This window comes from Mastacembelus armatus, chromosome 9 (genome assembly GCF_900324485.2).
Source record: "Mastacembelus armatus chromosome 9, fMasArm1.2, whole genome shotgun sequence".
NCBI lineage: Eukaryota > Metazoa > Chordata > Actinopteri > Synbranchiformes > Mastacembelidae > Mastacembelus > Mastacembelus armatus.
In genome coordinates this window covers 9168372-9187245 of record NC_046641.1, presented here as the reverse complement: position 1 = coordinate 9187245, position 18874 = coordinate 9168372, and the positions used below count along the sequence as shown (strand labels likewise).

Sequence of the window (18874 nt, the reverse complement as noted above, 5' to 3'; positions counted from 1 at the left end):
CACCTGTCTGTTTCATTCATGAAAGTAAAACATTCAAGTATAAAAGACTGTGTCTTTGTATGTTTTCTTTGAATATAACTACTGGCTTATAAACCACTGGGAGTTTCTCTCTGCCAAGGTGAAAGCAGCCATTGAGTCATAGTTTGCTCTCTAAGCTTTCATCAAAAACCTGCAAAGACTTTTATGAGATACCTACATATGTCCTTCTAGGATAAAACCAGCAATTTTCTGTCTTTACTTTCCACAAAAACTATACAGAGAAATGAAATATGTGGTGTACTTACTTTGTTATGAGTAGCGTCAGAAGCTAGTGAAGTAGTACCACCAAAACAGCATGTGCAGATGACTCTTTATGTCAGAAAGTATAGAAAATAATGGCCATTCTAGGTATTTGGGGAAAAAAAAAAAACATGTGACCCAGTGCAGTGCTGTAGCTCAATAGTGTGTTTTCAATAGTTTTTGGGAAACAATGCAAGCCAGAGAAAAACAGTGAGCAAGGGGTGGGTGGAGTTCTTTATTTTTTCAATACACTTCAGATCAAATAGGCTCTAAAATAAATTTAAAATAAAATAAAAAGAGAAATAAAAAGAAGTAAAAATGTGTGATAAACTCTACACCTTAAACAGTGTTTAGTTTAGTAGAATTGTTTTGCCATCTTTGTAAGTAAAGCCAATTTTATCCGTTACCAACATTCCCTGGTATCTGGTCCACATTGATTAGATTACTGAAGGTTTAGCTTACTGGTTACACTTGTGCGCTGTTGTGTATTCAAATAGATATCCATGTGATTATGTCTCCAAACTATTCATCTGCTTATTATGACTTTTTCTAATTAATCCTTAAAATTCTAGTTTTCAGGTCTAAAAGCATCACGTGTACAGCTTTATAAGAATTAATAAAACAAAAGAAGATCCTGGAAAAATGTGAAAAACTTTACCAGTAAAACCATGTACTGTCTGTGAGAAATGTAAAACAAATTTAACTAAACATCAAGTGCCTTTTGTAATAATGTGGCATTACAATCAGACCTGGCTGAAAACACCTAATCCAGGTAATCAGCAGTGGGTAGAGCAGAGAGCTGGAAAACAAGTGGGACAGTTGCCCACCCCTGCTCTGGTGGAAATCCAGGGTGTTTCCTAACTTCATTATTTTATCTGCTCCTCCCAAAAATAAGAGCTTTGGGTTGTCCTTCCACATGGCAGACTTGGACGACTTCAGGGTCGACCGAAGAGCGATAAAATAACGGAACTGCAATTCAGCCTTGTTGCTGCTCTAATAAGTGAGGAGTGTGGAAGCTGCCTGGAGGCGGCATAACCAAGGACAAAGTGACATGCCCCTTTATCACAAAACAGTTTGTGATTGGACACTGTACCTACCACCACCTGGGCCCAGGCCCAGGTCCACCCAATCATTTACAGACACACACACACAGAAACCATGGAAACTTCAAAACCCCCCATCTCGACTAGCACCGAAACAACTAGTAGCTCTGTGTTGGTGGATCTGAGAGCAGACCACAGCAACCTCCCTGAACAGGACCCAGTAACCATCACAATGGCAGATATCCAAGAAAGGGTCTCAAGCATGAAAAACTGGACAGCACCGGGACCTGACATGATCCACACCTACTGGCTAAAGAAGCTAACTGCCCTCCATGAGCACCAGGCAGCTCAAATGAACCAGCTGATAATAGATGGGACTCACCCTGAATGGCTGACTGAAGGCAGGGCAGTCATGATCCTGAAGGACCCCAAAAGGGAGCAGTCCATCCAACTATCACCTGATAACCTGCCTCTGCACAACACGGAAGCTCCTGCCAGGCATCCTAGCGGCTAAAATGAGTAAGCTCAATACATGAGAGGGGCCCAGAAAGGAATGGGTAAGGACACCAGGGGAGCAAAACATCAAATACTTGTAGATGAAGCAGTCGCTTGAGACTGTAAGACCAGACCTAATGGATAGAGAATCGGACTTGTAACCTGAAAGTTGCAGGTTCGAGTCTCAGGACCTGCAGGAATTGTCGGTCACGATTGAGGTGAGACCCTTGAGCAAGGCACCGAACCCCCACTGCCCACTGCTCTGGGTGTGTGTTCACTGCTGTGTGTGCACCTTGGATGGGTTTAATGCAGAGTACAAATCACCATACTTGGCCACAAGTCACTTCACTTTCACTGTGCACTGCCTGGATTGACTAAAAGACAGCCTACGACTCACACATGAATCCTGGAATGCTTGGAGATATACAACACCAAGAGGACTCTAAGAACCTTCATAAGGACCTCAACAAACAACCCTAGTGGCCAACCTCAAGCCAATTGCACAAGTCTCCATCAAGTACAACATCTGCCAAGGAGATGTTCTGGCCCTGCTGCTGTTCTGCATAGGCCTGAACCCCCTCAGCCAGGTCATCACTAAGACTGGCTTCGGATACCGACTACAAAGTGGAGCAACCATCAGTCACCTCCTGTACATGGATGACATCAAGCTGCATACCAGGAGTGAGCGAGACATCAACTCACTGATCCACACCACCAGGATATATAGCAATGACATTGGAATGTCATTTGGACTGGATAAGTGTGGTCGGATGATAAACAGAGGGAAGGTTGTCTAAAGGAATTGAAAGGCAGCATAGCGGATGTTGAGGGAAGCTACAAGTACCTTGGAATCCCACAGGCAAATGGGAACCAAGAAAAAGCTACAAGGACAGCAGCCGTAGACAAATATCTACAGAGAGTAAGGCAAGTCCTAAGAAGTCAGCTAAATGGGAAGAAAAAGGTCCAAACCATCAACACCTACACCCTACCGGTCATCAGACACCCGACTGGCATAATAAGCTGGTCAAAAGAGGAGATAGAAGCCAACGATGTCAAGACAAGGAAGCTACTCACAATACATGAGCAATCACCAAATGCACCAAATCCGGCATCTTGTACACTAAGAGGAAGCAAGGAGGCCGAGGACTGGTGAGCGTCAGAGCCACCATCTGAGATGAAACAGTAAAGATTATATACAGAGAGTACATTAGGAAGATGGCCCCAAGCGATGGAGTACTTAGTGAATATCTCAATCAACAGAAGCCCGATGCAGAGGAAGAGGAGCAAGAACCATCATGGCAGGACAAACCCCTGCAGGGTATGTACCACCGACAGATAGAAGACGTGACTGATATCGAAAAGTCCTACCAGTGGCTGGAAAAGGCTGGACTGAAAAACAGCACAGAGGCACATGAACAGGCCCTGAGCACCAGGCAGGACCCCAGGTCCAGGCTGTGCAAAGATGCCCCTGAGACAATCCAGCACATAACAGCAGGTTGTAAGATGTTAGCAGGCAGGGCATACATGGAACGCCATAACCAAGTGGCCGGCATAGTGTACAGGAACATCTGTGCCGAGTATGGGCTGGAGGCCCCAAGGTCAAATGGGACACACCTCCAAAGGTGGTGGAGAATGACCGAGCTAAGATCCTGTGGGACTTCCAGATACAGACCGACAAACTGGTGATGGCTAACCAACCGGACATAGTAGTGGTGGACTAACAACAGAAGAAGGCCATAGTGTAGATGTAGCAATCCCAAGTGACAGCAACATCAGAAAGAAGGAACATGAGAAGCTGGAGAAATACCAAGGGCTTAAAGAAGAGCTAGAAAAGATGTGGAAGGTGAAGGCAACAGTGGTCCTCGTGGTAATCAGCACCCTCAGGGCTGTGACCCTCAAACTGGGAGAGTGGCTCCAACAGATCCCAGGAACAACATCAGAGCTCTCAGTTCGGAAGAGCACAGTACTAGGAACAGCTAAGATACTGTTCCCCTGGTAGGGGTGACAAGGGAATTTTTGTTTTTTTTTTTTAAATAAAATAAAATGTTTGTTTTGCCTTTTCTCCAAATATCACCGTAACTAAGTTACAACAGTTTGCTATGGGATGGTACGGAGACTTGTAGCTACTGTGCTAAGCTTATTATAATTATGGTGAAATAAAGCACTTTGTTCAAAGGGAAGACAACGATGAAACTCAGACACGCCAATTGTTAGTTAAAAAGTTTTGTCTGGTAGCTGTGTGTGTTTATATCTGCACACCATTTCCAGCATTAATGATGTTACGTTATTTAACAGATTTTATTGAGAGGCTGTAGTGTCTTTTCTCCCTCGTTCTTCTGGTGCCAGTGATGCTGTGGCTTGTAACAAATGAGGAAAATGCTACACACAGTTGTAATGGTGTTATTTTGGCTCCTGTCACTAGACGGAAGAGGACCACCTTATTTCAGGTAGGCACACCTATACTGTGTTTTCTATGCTGCACATGAAGGACTGGAGAAAAGGACTGCTCGCGTCTCTTAGAACACGACTTTGCTTTTTTTCCTCACATCTTCTGTGGGCGGGACTAAGACGCAAGGAAACGACGCAAGGGAAAACCGGCCATGCTCTCCGGTGTTAGGCCTGCATTCACACATTTAACAGCGTCAATTAAGGTCACAACACCACCTGGGAACAGTTACTCAATTACACTTGTCTTGACTAAAGCCGCTTTTGGCGCTTTGGCCTTATTTTTTTACTGGTTACTGAAGGACGTGGTTGTTGCAGGGGATTCTTACCTGAGTGATGCTTTTTTTAGAAGAAAAACTCTCCGCAGTGTTCGCCCTGGCCGAAAAGTGGAGGTTGTCTTTGTTAAGAGCCGGGGCTGTCTTCTGTAGCTGCTCCAAAGCTGCATGTGAAGCCATTGTTGTCATTAGTAACTGCACCGAAATCCTTCTGAGGACCGCGCTTGCTCTCACCAACAGCCTAGCCCTTTATCTGTCCACCCTGCTCAGGATCAACGCGCTCCTCAGGCTCACGCTGGCAGGTGTGCTCTTCTCGCGAGAGGAGCTGGACCAAGGACCACGCTCGAGCTGCTGCACGCGGGCTTCACCGCACCCCTCGAGCTGCCATGTGCGCAGGGGCGGAGGGCCACCTTTGAAGCGGGGCTTTGTACCGTCAGTGCTGCAGGCCCTGCACGCAGTCTACCGGTGTTGCCTGTCTGTGGGCTCCACTATCTTAGACGGTAACTTCACACCTTCTGTCTCCAACGTTATTGCGATATTTGGCTGCATCCGACCGATGCTGTTCGCCTTAATGACTGTGACTGGTTACGCTACACAGGTGCTGGATCTGGCATCGAGTGTTTCCTGTGTCAGAACTTTGTATACGTATGTGCATAAAATTAGCTCAAACTAATTTGTAAACTTTTTATTATTCCAAATGTAGTCAATTAATTTTTAAAAACTGTAATAAAAATCTGGTAAATATTTGCTGTCCAGTCTAAACGAGCACATTTGGTATCGTTCTTGTTAAATTATCTGACTTTAAAAAAAAAAAGAAATAAAAAGAAAGAAGTATATGACACTTTATTGCATCAGTTTCACTAATAAATAGCGATAGCCTCCTATATAACCTAACAGATGTTCACTGAGCAGCCTGTGTCAACATCATCATCAAGGAATCACAATCTGTTTATGTATGAGAGTTCCTAAAGTATATGTACCAACGTGGTCTAGCTTTCAAACCTTTCTACTGGCTCAGGAGAAAATGAAATTGAGGAGAAATAAAAAATAAACCCAAGTTAAGGCTTGATTGCAAAAGACAATTATTTTTACAATTAAAATATGTAGACAATGGACTCTGGAATAAACAAGCCACTTCGATTTCCTCAACATACACACTAACGTACAAGATCAGTCTTGGCTTTTGAAACAAAGGCATTTGGGATCACTCACACAGCTGGTTTCTGACTTTGTACCAAAACAAACATATTACAGTATGACATGCAACTGTATACCCCCCCACCCCCTTCAGGCCTCAGTGTCTTCACACCACAGAGGCTACCAGCATCACACACACACACACATTTGAATACAAACACAATATAGGATAAACATATAAAAATAGTGCTGGGCGGTATACTGATTGAGAAAGGAAGTACTGCAGTAGACTGACTTAAAATGGCCGATTTTGTCGTTTGGTTGACATCAGATTTTTTTGAAAACAAAATACCTCCGAAAAACAAACACAGCTCCTCTTTTTGGCACAAATTCTTTGTCAGTTTCGAAACTTTTCTCGCCTTCTCGTCTGTCCTCTCCATCTCCACCGTCACCCAAACAGTAATGCCCTCACCAAACAGTGGTCCACTGAGAAGGGGCCCCTCTCACAGTGTCACACCGCACTGCATTCTGACCCTTGCGTAAGCGACATACACCGGTTTTGAGGTATGTTAAAAATTCATATAACAAAAAACATCTGTATTTGGTTTGAACCAGTATGCCACACAGCACTAATATAAAATGTTTTGGTTTACAACTGCCAATGCCACTGCAGGGATATTTGGTCTGACAGGACATGTCAAATGACAGTAACATTCACATTTCAACTCTAACTTCATTCATGTAAAATAACATTTCCCCCTTTAAAAAAAAAAAAATGAAACAAGGAACACTAGCTACAAATGGTCCCAGTATTGCAGCTGTCATGGTGGCAGGGTGTGGGGCTGGCAACTGGGTGCAAATTCTACTTCAAGCTAGTAACTTCCTCTCACTTGATTTACTTCAATTTATAGTTTTACCGTAAACTGGTGACCAGAAACGGCCTTTTGAGCAGCAAGTTCAGAGATTAACATGAGAAACAAAAACTAATCTGCACGCAGAAATCTCTACAGTGTCTTCTCTAATGTATAGAGAACAGTAAAAGCAGAAGTAGGGCATGGTCACAACACAGTCTCACACCCTGGTACAGGTGGCTCAGTGAACAAGACTTATTCTCATTAATTGAGTGGGCCAAGAACAGAGAAACACTAAGTTTATACACAAGAAACTGCTTTGGTAAGCTACCCATAAAGATTTTACACAGTAGTGTATTCACAAAGTTTGTGATTTAAGTTATGATGCTGCATCTGCAGTAACTTGTGTCCTCAGAAGAAAGTCCAAAAGAAAAACTGAGTCAAAACTGGCAAACTGCACTGTAATTACGAAGATGCGATGACCTGTGGCTTGGAATGATTTAAGATTGCCATTTGCTTCAACTGTGAAGTAAAGACACTTGAAATGATTAGCTGCCAAAGAAAAGTATCCCAGTTAAACTACAAATCATTACACTAAAGAAGGGGGGAAGCCAGTAAAATCTTCAAACTGTAAATACCATCAAACAGCTTTCACATCAGCTCCCAGAGAGACCAATCAGCACAAATAAATATGGGCCTGCTCACAGGTTTTAAGCATGAATGTGAATAAAACCAAATGGTCACTGTCAGTCTTCACAGGTTCACAAATCCTGGGGAAAAAAGTGATAGATATGTCACCATAAACCCAGACCCTGACACCACAGACAAAAACAACTTCTCTAACAATATCAAAGGTTTCTGAGGAAAAAAAAAAAAAGACAGCAAGATACAGATAATATGCAACAGTGAGATATACAACTGTTGAGTAAGAGATTGTGTTTAAAACAAACAAAAAAAGCCATGACATGAGACATACACAAACACAGACACTTCCTTCTTTTCTCCTGCACACAGATGCTCCCTTGCTGTCTGTTTTTGAATATGTGTCCACCAGGCTTCTGTTGTTTGGTGATGAATGGTGCAGGTCACTCTACTGTCACGGACTTGGCCAGGTTTCTTGGACAGTCCACCTGTATATAAATAGAAGATATTTACTAGATTTCATACAACACCCAATTACTGTAGTGTTTTTTTCTCTTGACTAAACGCTACTGTCAAACTCAAGTACAATTTAATTTACCTAAACCTTAACAAAAGCACATTTTAATATGTGAGCCAGGGATAAAGCAGCTTGACAGGGATGGCTTTTATGTTTCTCAAATCCTTGGCCAGAGAGCTTGTCATGACTCAAACTTAGAAAATAGAAAAAGAGAATGGGTTTGTGATAGGGCTAAGTGGACATAAATATTTGCTTATGTGAGAACAGCGGCACAATTTGTTATCATTACCAATACTAACATAAAAACCAGTCCTAACAGTCCAGGACTGACCTCTGAAGTGCTTTAAAAACAGTGTCAACGATGGTTGTATTTACATGCTATACTTCACTTAAGCTGTTTACTTTGACCTTTGACATCCTGCGGTACAGCAAAGCAAGGTCTGCAAAGGAGCAACAGCTAATCCAACCCTGTTTAGACAGCAAGCAGCCTCTTAACCCAGGAGAAAGAAACTAATAATAATAATAATAATAATAATAATAATTGTGGTAAGTTTGGGTTCTTTTATGTTTTATTACAATCAAAAAGAACCAATGACAATGAATTGGTGTGGCAGTTACCTTTACCACAGTATTGTGAGTTAAAAAGTTAAATTACTTGTTTATGTGACTTAGCACACATATAAACACTGCATGTTGTTTAGGGCTTTGTGTGTTTGTCAGGAAGTCCGGAGGTACGCCTGGCTTAGAAAAACCTCTAAACATCAAAATTATTGTCACTGTATATTTCAACTTCACATACATGAAAACACTGGTGACACAGAAAGTTTTTAGCTGGAATAACAATTGTGAATGATTAGGTGCACTTAGTGAAGCACTGTGAAGTGATGGTACTTACGTCGTAACCTCGGAGGACAGCCAGGTGGAAGGACAGCAGCTGCAGAGGGATGACGCTCAGGATGCCCTGCAGGCAGTCCACACAGTGAGGCACTTTGATGGTGCGGCTGGAGTTCTTGATGGTTTCGTAATCATCTTTGTCACAGATCACAATAGGACGGCCCTGCAAAAAATTAAAGAAAACCCTTGAAGTGTCGAGTACATAATCTGCCGACATGATCCTAAACCTGCACACAAGTCACAAAGGAAAATACCTGCCCCACCCCTCCCAGTTGAGTTTCACACCTCTAAGTCCACATCTGATGGGGATTACTGAAATGATGTCATGATGAAGCAGCACCTCCCCTGTATTTACTGAGGTGAAAGATCAGAGGCACGTGTTTTGGAAATTTATAAGAATTCCCATTATTCTATGGAGGATCTGAAATAAAACAGTGTGGACTTAATTGCCTTTCACGTATGTTATCTTTTCAAAGAGGTCACTCGTCACAACAGGGTGCAAAGGAGTCTGCAGGAGTGTGGCAGAAAACATAGGCAGTTTTACGCTGTATCATCAGAATGGGTACTCTGTTGCCTACCAGAATTATTTCAAATCAATCTGGGAGAACACAGTAGCTGTGGGAACAGACTGATAAGTGGATTACATGTATGGATGAGTCTAGTTGTTCTAGACAAAACCGCAAAGTAATGACAAGCAGTTTCAACGACAAGGTTTACACTGAGCAAGGTCATGGGGAGAAAATCTTCCATTACATGTGGTACAGGCTGCACTGTGAACATTAACCTAACATGGAAACTGTGCTACGGACAGCAAATATTCATAGTATTTTTAACACTTAAATAATACACTGGAAGTTTTGATCACTGCTTTAGTGCTTTAACAAGAAGTTTAAAACTAGTACACAATTTCAGAAGAACAAAAACACAGCATAGTATAGTAAATATTCATTTCTTGGGTGGGTTTATAGATCTTACCTGGCGGGCAACAACTTGCTGCAAGGCATTCTGACATTTGGTGTAAGTGTGGTCTCTCATTATGATCATGATGACCGGCATCAGCTTATCCACCAGGGCCAGTGGGCCGTGTTTCAGCTCTCCGGCCAGGATGCCCTCTGAATGCATGTATGTGATCTCCTTGATTTTCTACACAGGATGGGGTACACCAAAAAATAAATAGACAAATAAATTGTACAAAAAAAACATACAAAATAAATAAATAAATAAAAACCCCAACCCTAAGCAGTCATTCTGGTTTGCATTTTAAAGCACAATCACAGTCACACTGTCCAAGCACAAGTTTTGACTTCAACTTGCTTTGGTCAGCCACAACAGGAGTGAGCAGTCTGAATGATCTATAATTCAACCTTAGAGAACAAAGGGTAAAATGTTTACTGCAGTGTGATATTGCTTTTAAGGTTAAAATAACAGGGCTGTACTTGCTCACCAGTGCTCCTTCCAGGCAGGTAGCATAATGGTAACCTCTGCCCATGATCAGTACGCTCTTCTGCTGGTACAGCTCTGTTGCCAACTTCTGTATCTCATCATCCAAACTGAGGACCTCCTTGATTAGATCTAACAAGACATAACACAAAAATATAAATTTGTAGATGTTTAATTTAAATGGAAGCAACATTAAAACTAAAGTAAACCTTGAATAAAATATTGGACAAACATGCTGCGGAAGTCACGTGCTGGAACACTGGGCAGGGAATGGCAAAGCAGCCAGACATTCCTCATTAGTTTACCATTAGACACACAGCATCACATGCTTTAGATCCAGAGAAGCGTGCAAGAGCCTACAGTCAACAGCAACTGACCCCCCCCGCCCACCCGCTTTCTCTTCTTTTGATCTCTCTTGACGTTCTTCTCCAAGAGGATTTTTTTCTTTGAACAAACACAAATGAAACAGGCTTTAGATGTGTCTAATCTTTGCTATGACGGCTTGTTTTTCCATCCCTATACATTTTAATCTCACATGCGATCAGGATTTTTCGGTCTGAACCAGAGCACTTGTGGCTTGATTTACCTGGAAGCACTCTCAGACCCTGGATTATCTCACGGCGTCTGGGCTGCATGGAAATCCTGTCGTCGCACATCAACAGCGCAAACATGATCAGAGCCACAAACTGGCTGGTGTAGGCCTGCAGAACAAAAAGTAGAGTGTATGTGAGAGGTTCAACTGCACTGTTTGTGAGCCAAATCTTCAAACTGAATTGTTCTTATTGACCAGTTTATAAAGATGATAAAAGCACACAACTAGTTTGGAACATCTCAATGCTGGAATATTGTGAGCCGACTACTAAACATTTAGTTGCTTTTGTTATTTTGTAGCACCATAATGAAACCAAAGAGCAGCAACCCGACCCTGACGTGAGATTTTCTTGCGCTTCATGTCTTCACGTTTATATTGAACTTTGCCTCCAACTAATAATCTGCACCAGATGAGAAATTGAAGGAGAGATGGGTTTCAGTGTACGCCAAGTAGGATTAAAAACCATGCAGTTGAGCTCTGTCATGCTAGTGCTGCTCATCCTGGAAAGCTTGGTTAGACATGCACAGCGTCACATCAGAGGGCATGCTCTCTGATCATCCTCTGAGACTTGATGCCAGTGCCGGCTCGCTTATTCTCTCTTTCTGAGTTCCCTCATCTCAAAACACAATTGGAGGCCTCCCATGCCCATCTGGGAGATTTAATCTGTGTCTGAGTGAAGCCAAGTCATTTCAGGGGACCCTCCGGACTCAGAAATGCCAGTGTTTGGGGCCAAGAAAGCTGCTGTAAAACCTTTACACTTTTTATTTCCCCCTTGACAGCACACTAACCACATTAGTCCCTTAGAACTTCAGCAGTCTCTGCTGTCAGCTCAGATGTGGCAACATAATTAATCCATAGAGTAAAGTGTGGGGCGTTCTGTGATCATGTCATGACTGGTTTTGTGTTTTCCATGCAAAACAGGCCAGCTATTACCCGCCACAGATGACCACCCTTCCAGACAGTTGAAGCCTCAAGCACCAAGCTTCTCTCAAATGACACAGAAAACTAGCCTAGAAAATGAACTTTCAAACTCTGTAAATTCCCACTGGATACCATGAGCTGTTTATAAAGGTTGTCTTCTTCCATTTATTGTCAGTTGAACTGCTGGCAGGATTTGCCTTTTGATAGCATCACAGTATTTTGTTTTAAATCTCAAATAATTCCAAAAATATTGAATATAACCATAGGAATTGGAAAAAGTTCTTTTGCTTCTTTTCTGTTTTCCAATGAAGAAAAAAAAAAAAACTCAAATTAGCATGAAAGTGAGAGAAAAGAGGCCAAGTAGATGAAATTGAAGTAATTTAGTGGCTGGGTGCGATACATATTCTCCAGTGATTTGATGAGCTAGGTTGTGCAGGATTTAGTTGAGTTGGGTGTGGGTGTGTGGCTCAGTCAGCCAAGCAGTAAATGATGGCGTCGCTGAGGCGTGCTCTAGGGCTTTGGAGCAGTGCGAGAGTCATTGAGCCAAGCCCAAGGGCTGGGCCAGGAAGAAACCTGCTGCACTCTCTCTCTCCTCACAAACTGGGGCTGGGGCTTCACTATTTTTCTGCTCCGAGTCCAAACTGGCAAATCCTTTTGGTTTCGAGAAATTGAAGGAGGAGAGGCAGAAAACCGAGGGTTGAGATGAGAATATCAGGGTTCTTCGACTACCCATGGGATCAGAGCAGAAGAAAATATCCGTTTCCAAGAAGTGGGACCAGTCTCACAAAGAAGCATTCATCTGGGTTTCATTCAGTGTCAGTAGGTGTTGAGCTCAGTTATGAGATGATGCAACAAACTGCTGTAGTGTTGCTTTAAGCTCAGTATCAAAAGAGTGATGTCACCCAAAATAGAGAAAGCATATTTCTTTTAACTTGCCAAGTATAGATGCAAATATTTTTGATGTGAGGTACACCTAACTCAGAAGAAAATGTATACATTCTCATGGTCACATGCATGTGACAAGAGAAAAACATGCATTGTTTCCTCAACAATAAGTTCACTGGGTTTTTGTGATCTGATTATATAAACACAGATCTCCACTAGTTGTTCATGCCCACTTGTCACTGACCAGTCTGGGTGTGTCCAAAGGTACTGGCATCCTGCAACATCTTACACTGAAAGGGCTGCTACTAACAATTATTCTAGTCTAGAAAATACTGACCACACTACATTTGATTAAAAAGTTATGGATTTTGATTAATAACATACATCTGAATGTATTTTGCATGATCCCTTCTGTGTCACTAACAGTACCTGACCAACCTTTCAGCCTGGCAATGAAGAAGTGTTGTATTGCAGTCACTCAGGGTTTAGGAAATGATGCGTGTGGAAAAGTGTATTGTGGTGAAAATATTAAGGTTTATATCTACCACAGTCCATGAAACCCAAACTCACGAGAGCTGAGAAAATAAACCAGAGCTGCGATTGCCTTGGTTTACCTTGGTGCTGGCTACGCCGACCTCAGGCCCAGCATTTATGTGGACTCCACAGTCTGTCTCCCTAGAGATGGAGCTACCCACTGTGTTGGTGATACCCACAGTCAGAGCCCCTCTCTCCTTACAGTAGCGCAGGGCCATGAGGCTGTCAGCAGTCTCCCCTGTAGGAATGGCCAGGAAAACACAGCAGTTTGTTTTTCTGACAATAAAATCATGCTGATTTATTAGTGTGTTAGGAAACTGCTTTTGCCTCACACAGAAGTCTGATTTGAAACAGCTTCACAGAAAAACCACAAGGCTCACCACACAGTTATGATACATAAAATGACTCAAAATAAAATTAAAAAAATATATATATCACACATTTCCAGGCTGCAGGCAAAGCAGTATGGGTAGAGAAAACTGTAGAACACCAGAACTAAAACTCAAGCAGAGTACAAGGAGAGAGAAATCAGAATGAGAGAAGCTCCTCTAAACAGAAAACAGAGGACATTTAAATATGAATGTGCACTAGATGACAGATAGCACCAGCCTTCCCACCTGACTGGCTGATGAAGAAACAGACGTCGTCTCGGAAGACGGGTGTGTTTCTGTCCAGGAAGTCGCTGGCCAGCTCCACCATGACGGGCAGCTCGGTTAGCTCCTCCAGGACCTGACGGGTCTGGGAAAGCAAGAGACGATTGCTTATAATGCTAACATGAGCTGGCAAAGTTCAGATTAGACAATGTGCCAACACAGAAACCTCACACCTACTAAAATACAGACTTCACCTTTCCTGCTAGTCAGATAGCTTCAGCACAGATGTGCATTTACACCAAAGGGGGGAAGAAAAAAAAAAAAAAAAAAAAAAAGTAAAGTAAAAAGTATTTAGTTAGTGGATACTCACTGCTACACCAGCATGGTAGCTGGTTCCACAGGCAATAAGAATAAGTCGCCTACATCTCTGGATCTCTTTGATGTGGTCCTTCAGTCCTCCCAGTGTCACTTGAAAAGCAAATCAAACAACACAATGGGTAACTTTTACAGGTTGGAGGTGAATTTAACCCTTTCTGTTTGAACACTGAGATTAATGCTCCATGTGGTACAACAGTCAGGTTTTTGTGCCTTCCTTTTCAAAATCCTGACCTGAAGGTATTTGAGTGTGTGTTTGAACAAGTGCATAAAGGGAAATTTGCACAACAGGAGTGACTGTTTGCACTTTTAGAAGTTATTCAGGTCTTGGCAAAAATGGGACAAACAGACTATAAAATAGTGAACTTATAGGCATGTTATTACATTTACACTTGGCTGAGAACTCCAATAGGACACCACTCTAACCTGTGTTATTGTCAAAGTTGACTCTCCCTCTCATCGTGTTGACCACAGACTCTGGTTGCTCGAAGATCTCCTTCTGCATGAAGGAGCTGTAGTTACCTACAGTGGGAAGATTAGATATGAGGAAAACGTTTCCAGCACTAGTACAAAAAAAAAAAAGGTCAATGCCTCTTAACAACATAGTTATGGACATTTTATATTACACTATGAGGCAACTGTAGAAAGGTCCTGTTAACACAAACCACAGCCTTGAGGAGGAGCAAAAACAAACAAAAAAAAAACCATGATGATAATCGGGCTTTTGTGGAATTGTATGGAGTTTCTGTCTTTTTGTTGCTTTATTAAGACTCCCAAAGCCAAAGTGTTAAGGAATTCCTTAAATGGAGGAAAAACAAACTTGAGACATTAGGATGATAGTGTTTTTTCATCAATTACAAGCTGTAGCAGTGAAATATGTGAGCACTTTTTCTGCCTGCCTCCAAAAGCAATTTAGGTCATGCGAATTAGGTTATTCAGCACGAAGGCTCCAGAATCTGAGACGGAGGAGAGAGGCTGAGTAATGACAGGACTACAAAGGAATGTCAAGTGCAGCCAACATCAGTTTACCTCTGCCCTCTGCTGGATTACTGAGGAAAAGTCACAATTTCTATGCTCAGTTCCCAAATTTAAGATTATTGAAGCAGGATAAACCAAATGGTTTTTAAAGTCAGCACATACTTGAATAACAGGCTATAAAATTCATATACAGTATTTAAACATGACCAAGAGAAAACATGAACAATACAATGGCTCTCCATCCGCTCACCCTTCATGATCTGCTGTAGTTCCATCTGAAGGGTCTGGATGGCACGGGCTGGGTAGTCTCCAGCCCTGCGTTTTATCCTGTGGATGGACAGCCGGCCGTCCATCACAGCAGCCACATCGTCATCCTCCAGGAAGATCACCCGGTTTGTGTGCTCAATCACTGCACTTTGGAGATGAAGAGAGACAGACCACAAACCACATCACACATCTAATGACAGATAGAGTGGAAACAAACTGGGGAGCATGCTTCCAGGAGAATTTGGAGCTGTAAAAGGTAGGAGACACAGGTATCTGCTAACCTTGCATCAGAGGCGAAGTAGTACTCCACTGCTTTCTCATCTACAGGGAACAGACAGGTGTCTTGGTCTGTCCTAGGTAGGGCACCGCAGCTCTTTTTATCTTTGCCAGCTGACAAAAGAAGAAACTGGATCTCAGTCACACAAATTCAATCACATATGGACAAATTAGACAACAATAGACATATTTAAACTTACAGGAGCGGTACATAACAGGAATATGATCTGTGGACAGCTTGTGATCACTGCGCACTCCAATCAGCAGAGGACTTCCCCTCCTGCACAGCAACATTTATATGAGCCAACAATACCTTATTGTGCAATAGCTAACAGTCTGACAGGATTAGTGGGACTGTACCTTGTGCCCACTGCCTCCCCGGGAAAGTGGACACTCTTAAATACCAAGGCAAAAGCTCCTTCCTGGCAGGTGGGAAAACAAACATATCAGATTTTTTTTTTTAAATCTACCGCTCAGTCAGGAGAACCAATGTGCTTGCGAAAGGCTTACCAGCTGCTGGGTCACCCGTTCTACCAGTGTGGCAAAATTGATTTCGTCACTTTCTCTGTTGTCATACATGTACTTCACCAGCTTAGCGATGGTCTCTGTATCGGTCTCTGACTCAAACTCATAGCCTTTGCTCTCCTGTAGATATGGAGCAAAAGAGGCATCTTGTCTATTTTTCAGAGCGACTCAAACATATCTAGAAAGATTTAAGAAAGAAATTTGCTTACCAGGAATTTCCTCAGGTCCTTGTAGTTGGTGATAATTCCATTATGAATGACAATGAACTCTGCAGACCAAAAAAAGATCATCAGACACATCTAGATACCTATACCCAGATAAATAAAAAAAAATACACAGACTGAGCTGTTGAAAAACACAGGGCTAAGGTTTAACTGTGTTGAGTGAGTCAGCTTTCTATCTTTAATAGAACAGACCATTGTTCTTGTCAGATCTATGCGGATGGCTGTTGAGTGGGCTGGGTTCACCATGGGTGGCCCAGCGTGTATGTGCAATGCCAAGATGAACATCAAACTCCACATCCAGGTCAATATCCTGCTGTTCTAAAAGGTCAACAAAACATAGGTAATATTTAGTGTCCCAGTTGTGTGACACCAAACCAACTAACAAATCAGGGCTTCAATTATAAATGACTGAGCTTACTGTGGATCTCCTCATCAAGAGCCTTCACTTTTCCACGCTGCTTGATCAATTGGATTGACTTAGCATTTGACTCCCACTCCTTGTTGTTACCAGCATCAATACCCACACCTAACATAATAGAAAAAAAAAAAGCATGGGAATTACACAGATAACTGTAAGTACAGTAAAAACAAAAAATGTATTGTGGCCTTACAACCACTTCGCCAGCCATGTACAACATAAAATGGTGCAACACAAAAAAACCCTTCAGAACTGAGTGAAATGCAAATGGATTTAACTTACAGTGAATAGTAAATAAATAGTGTATAAATAAAGTAACATAGGAAGACAATAATGCCTGCTCAATAATCTATCAATTTCAATGTGTCCTACTTTGTTTTCCTAGTTTATCAGAACAGGTGATTGTGCTGCATTAACATTACACAGCACACACTATCAGCAAACTGCTGGCATTATCAGACTTGACAGTGAAGGGACAGAAAAGGAATGAGGCCTGATAAACAAGCCAGAGTGCGTTGGTGACACAAGTCTTTGCCACATCACTCACCAGCAGAGTCATAGCCTCTGTACTCCAGTCGTCGCAGACCTTTAAGTAGAATCTCAAGGATCTCACGGCGAGTCCTTGGCACATGATAATTGAGATAAGCGAAGATTCCTGGGGAGAGGTAAACAAAACTCAGAAACTCAGAGCCATAAAGAACAGCAATCCACCATAAATAGATTTTTCTTTTTAACTCTATTTGCTTAGGGGTGCAACTGAAAGTGCAGATTGACTGAAATGTCTGACAAACTGGTATATTTTCAGTTCACTGCAGAGTTAATTCAGCAATAAAAAAATAACTTGGACAGCATTTATTTAAACAAAAAAAATGATATGACCCAGTTATTACGATTCTACCATAAGTTAATATCTATGATTTAAAATAGAAACCAAGATATTTTTGCTTTGGTCCAGATAACAGGCTACACACTGAAAGTAGTGTGACTGAAACCTGTGAAGGGACAAGCATGAAATACAGCTCTGTTACACAGCAAGGCACTGAGAAGTCATTGGAAATGTAGTGCCAGACAGCAGCCTGGGTCAACAGAGCATCCATTCAGAACAGCTGCTGATGGAGGGAGGCACCGAGGGGCAACTTGGAAAAGCAAAGTCCTGCAGTTTTAAGCAACTCTAAGTAAGAGCTGATCGCTGCAGTATCTACAGAAAAGCATTTGTTGTGGTATTTTAGGACTGGAACCAGTCCGTATAGTCTAAGAGGTGCACTCTGATTGTGACAGAGAGATATCAGTTATCAGCGAGAGACAAGGAGAGAGACAATAACGGACATTATCTCACTAACAAACCAGATGACCTAGATCTCCTGAGGTTTGGGTTAATAAAAGCGTCACTTTCCGGGGAAATCGATCATTTAATGGACGTTTACGCAGCATGACGGCGACGCATGATATACATCCAACTAGTGCTCATTTCTCGTCACGCTTTGATTCTCACAGTCTAGTTTGAACTAGTGGATCGTAGCTAGTTTAAGCATTTCCATCAGCAGGGGGGAAGGTTTAGTGGAAAGTTACGCGATGGGCGTAACGAAACGTAATGTCACTGCAAAGCACGTTAGCTGTCTGCAGTTAGCCGGAAGAAAGCAGGTCATTGTTGTATAGCAACTTTCAGATATCGACATGCAGGTTGGCACTCTTTAATCTCAAAACACAAAGACGGCATGTGCGGTAAAATGACAGACTGGCGGCATTATATTTAACTTAGCCAGCTAGCTAACAGCAGCACCAGCTCATCTTCGCTAACTCGGTTAGCCACCCCTAGCTATCTTCAACTGACACTGAGTACACCAGCAGTAACTAGCTCACATCAGCCCGCCTTGCTGTTCGGGTACATGAAGAACAACATGCTAACTAAAATAAACACAGCATATGTTCAGGACTCACCACACATGTTCGCTGTTTGAATGCCAGGGAAAACTACCAAGGTAGCTGGGGACGCCTATCGTATGAACTCCCCCCTCTGATATTACTGAATCACAGCCAACCGCCTCCTGTCATGGCGCCCGCTGATTGGTCGATAGGACTGTCAGTCAGGTTACACCTTCCTGACGTACGCAGTCCTGACGTGGCATCAGGAAGTAGATCCTGCTCCTGCTGCCATCAGCCCCCTAAAATAAATATTAGCGCACAATGACAGGCCTGTGCCCTCTGAGCTAATTTTACTGTATTCTTTAATTTAACTAGCTTATTTCTCAAAAAATGACAAATGCACTA

At 42.4% G+C, this 18874-nt stretch overlaps 1 protein-coding gene across 2 annotated transcripts; it reads right to left on the bottom strand.

Moving 5' to 3' along the window:
• Positions 1-5366: 5366 nt before the first annotated feature.
• On the bottom strand, positions 5367-18678 carry LOC113138773 (glutamine--fructose-6-phosphate aminotransferase [isomerizing] 1). 2 transcript variants are annotated; one of them, XM_026321525.1, is made up of 20 exons: positions 18545-18678; positions 17154-17261; positions 16607-16714; positions 16381-16506; positions 16174-16232; positions 15950-16084; positions 15800-15861; positions 15640-15719; positions 15445-15553; positions 15147-15310; positions 14345-14440; positions 13914-14011; positions 13568-13688; positions 13391-13399; positions 13031-13188; positions 10605-10719; positions 10023-10150; positions 9554-9721; positions 8580-8741; positions 5367-7655 (listed from the first exon to the last, which is right to left on the bottom strand). In XM_026321525.1, exons 1-20 carry the CDS (start codon positions 18549-18551, stop codon positions 7611-7613), a joined length of 2058 nt encoding a protein of 685 aa, XP_026177310.1. In that variant the 5' UTR covers positions 18552-18678; the 3' UTR covers positions 5367-7610. The 2 variants fall into 2 exon arrangements, with proteins under 2 accessions (XP_026177310.1, XP_026177311.1); XM_026321526.1 differs by lacking the exon at positions 13391-13399.
• Between the last annotated feature and the right edge of the window lie 196 nt (positions 18679-18874).

Coding starts and splice junctions, on each gene's coding strand:
- LOC113138773 (XM_026321525.1), bottom strand. Junction 15,862..15,949: donor AACGGGTGACCCAGCAGCTG/GTAAGCCTTTCG, acceptor CCCACCTGCCAG/GAAGGAGCTTTTGCCTTGGT. Junction 15,311..15,444: donor TACTTCGCCTCTGATGCAAG/GTTAGCAGATAC, acceptor TCATCTCCAAAG/TGCAGTGATTGAGCACACAA.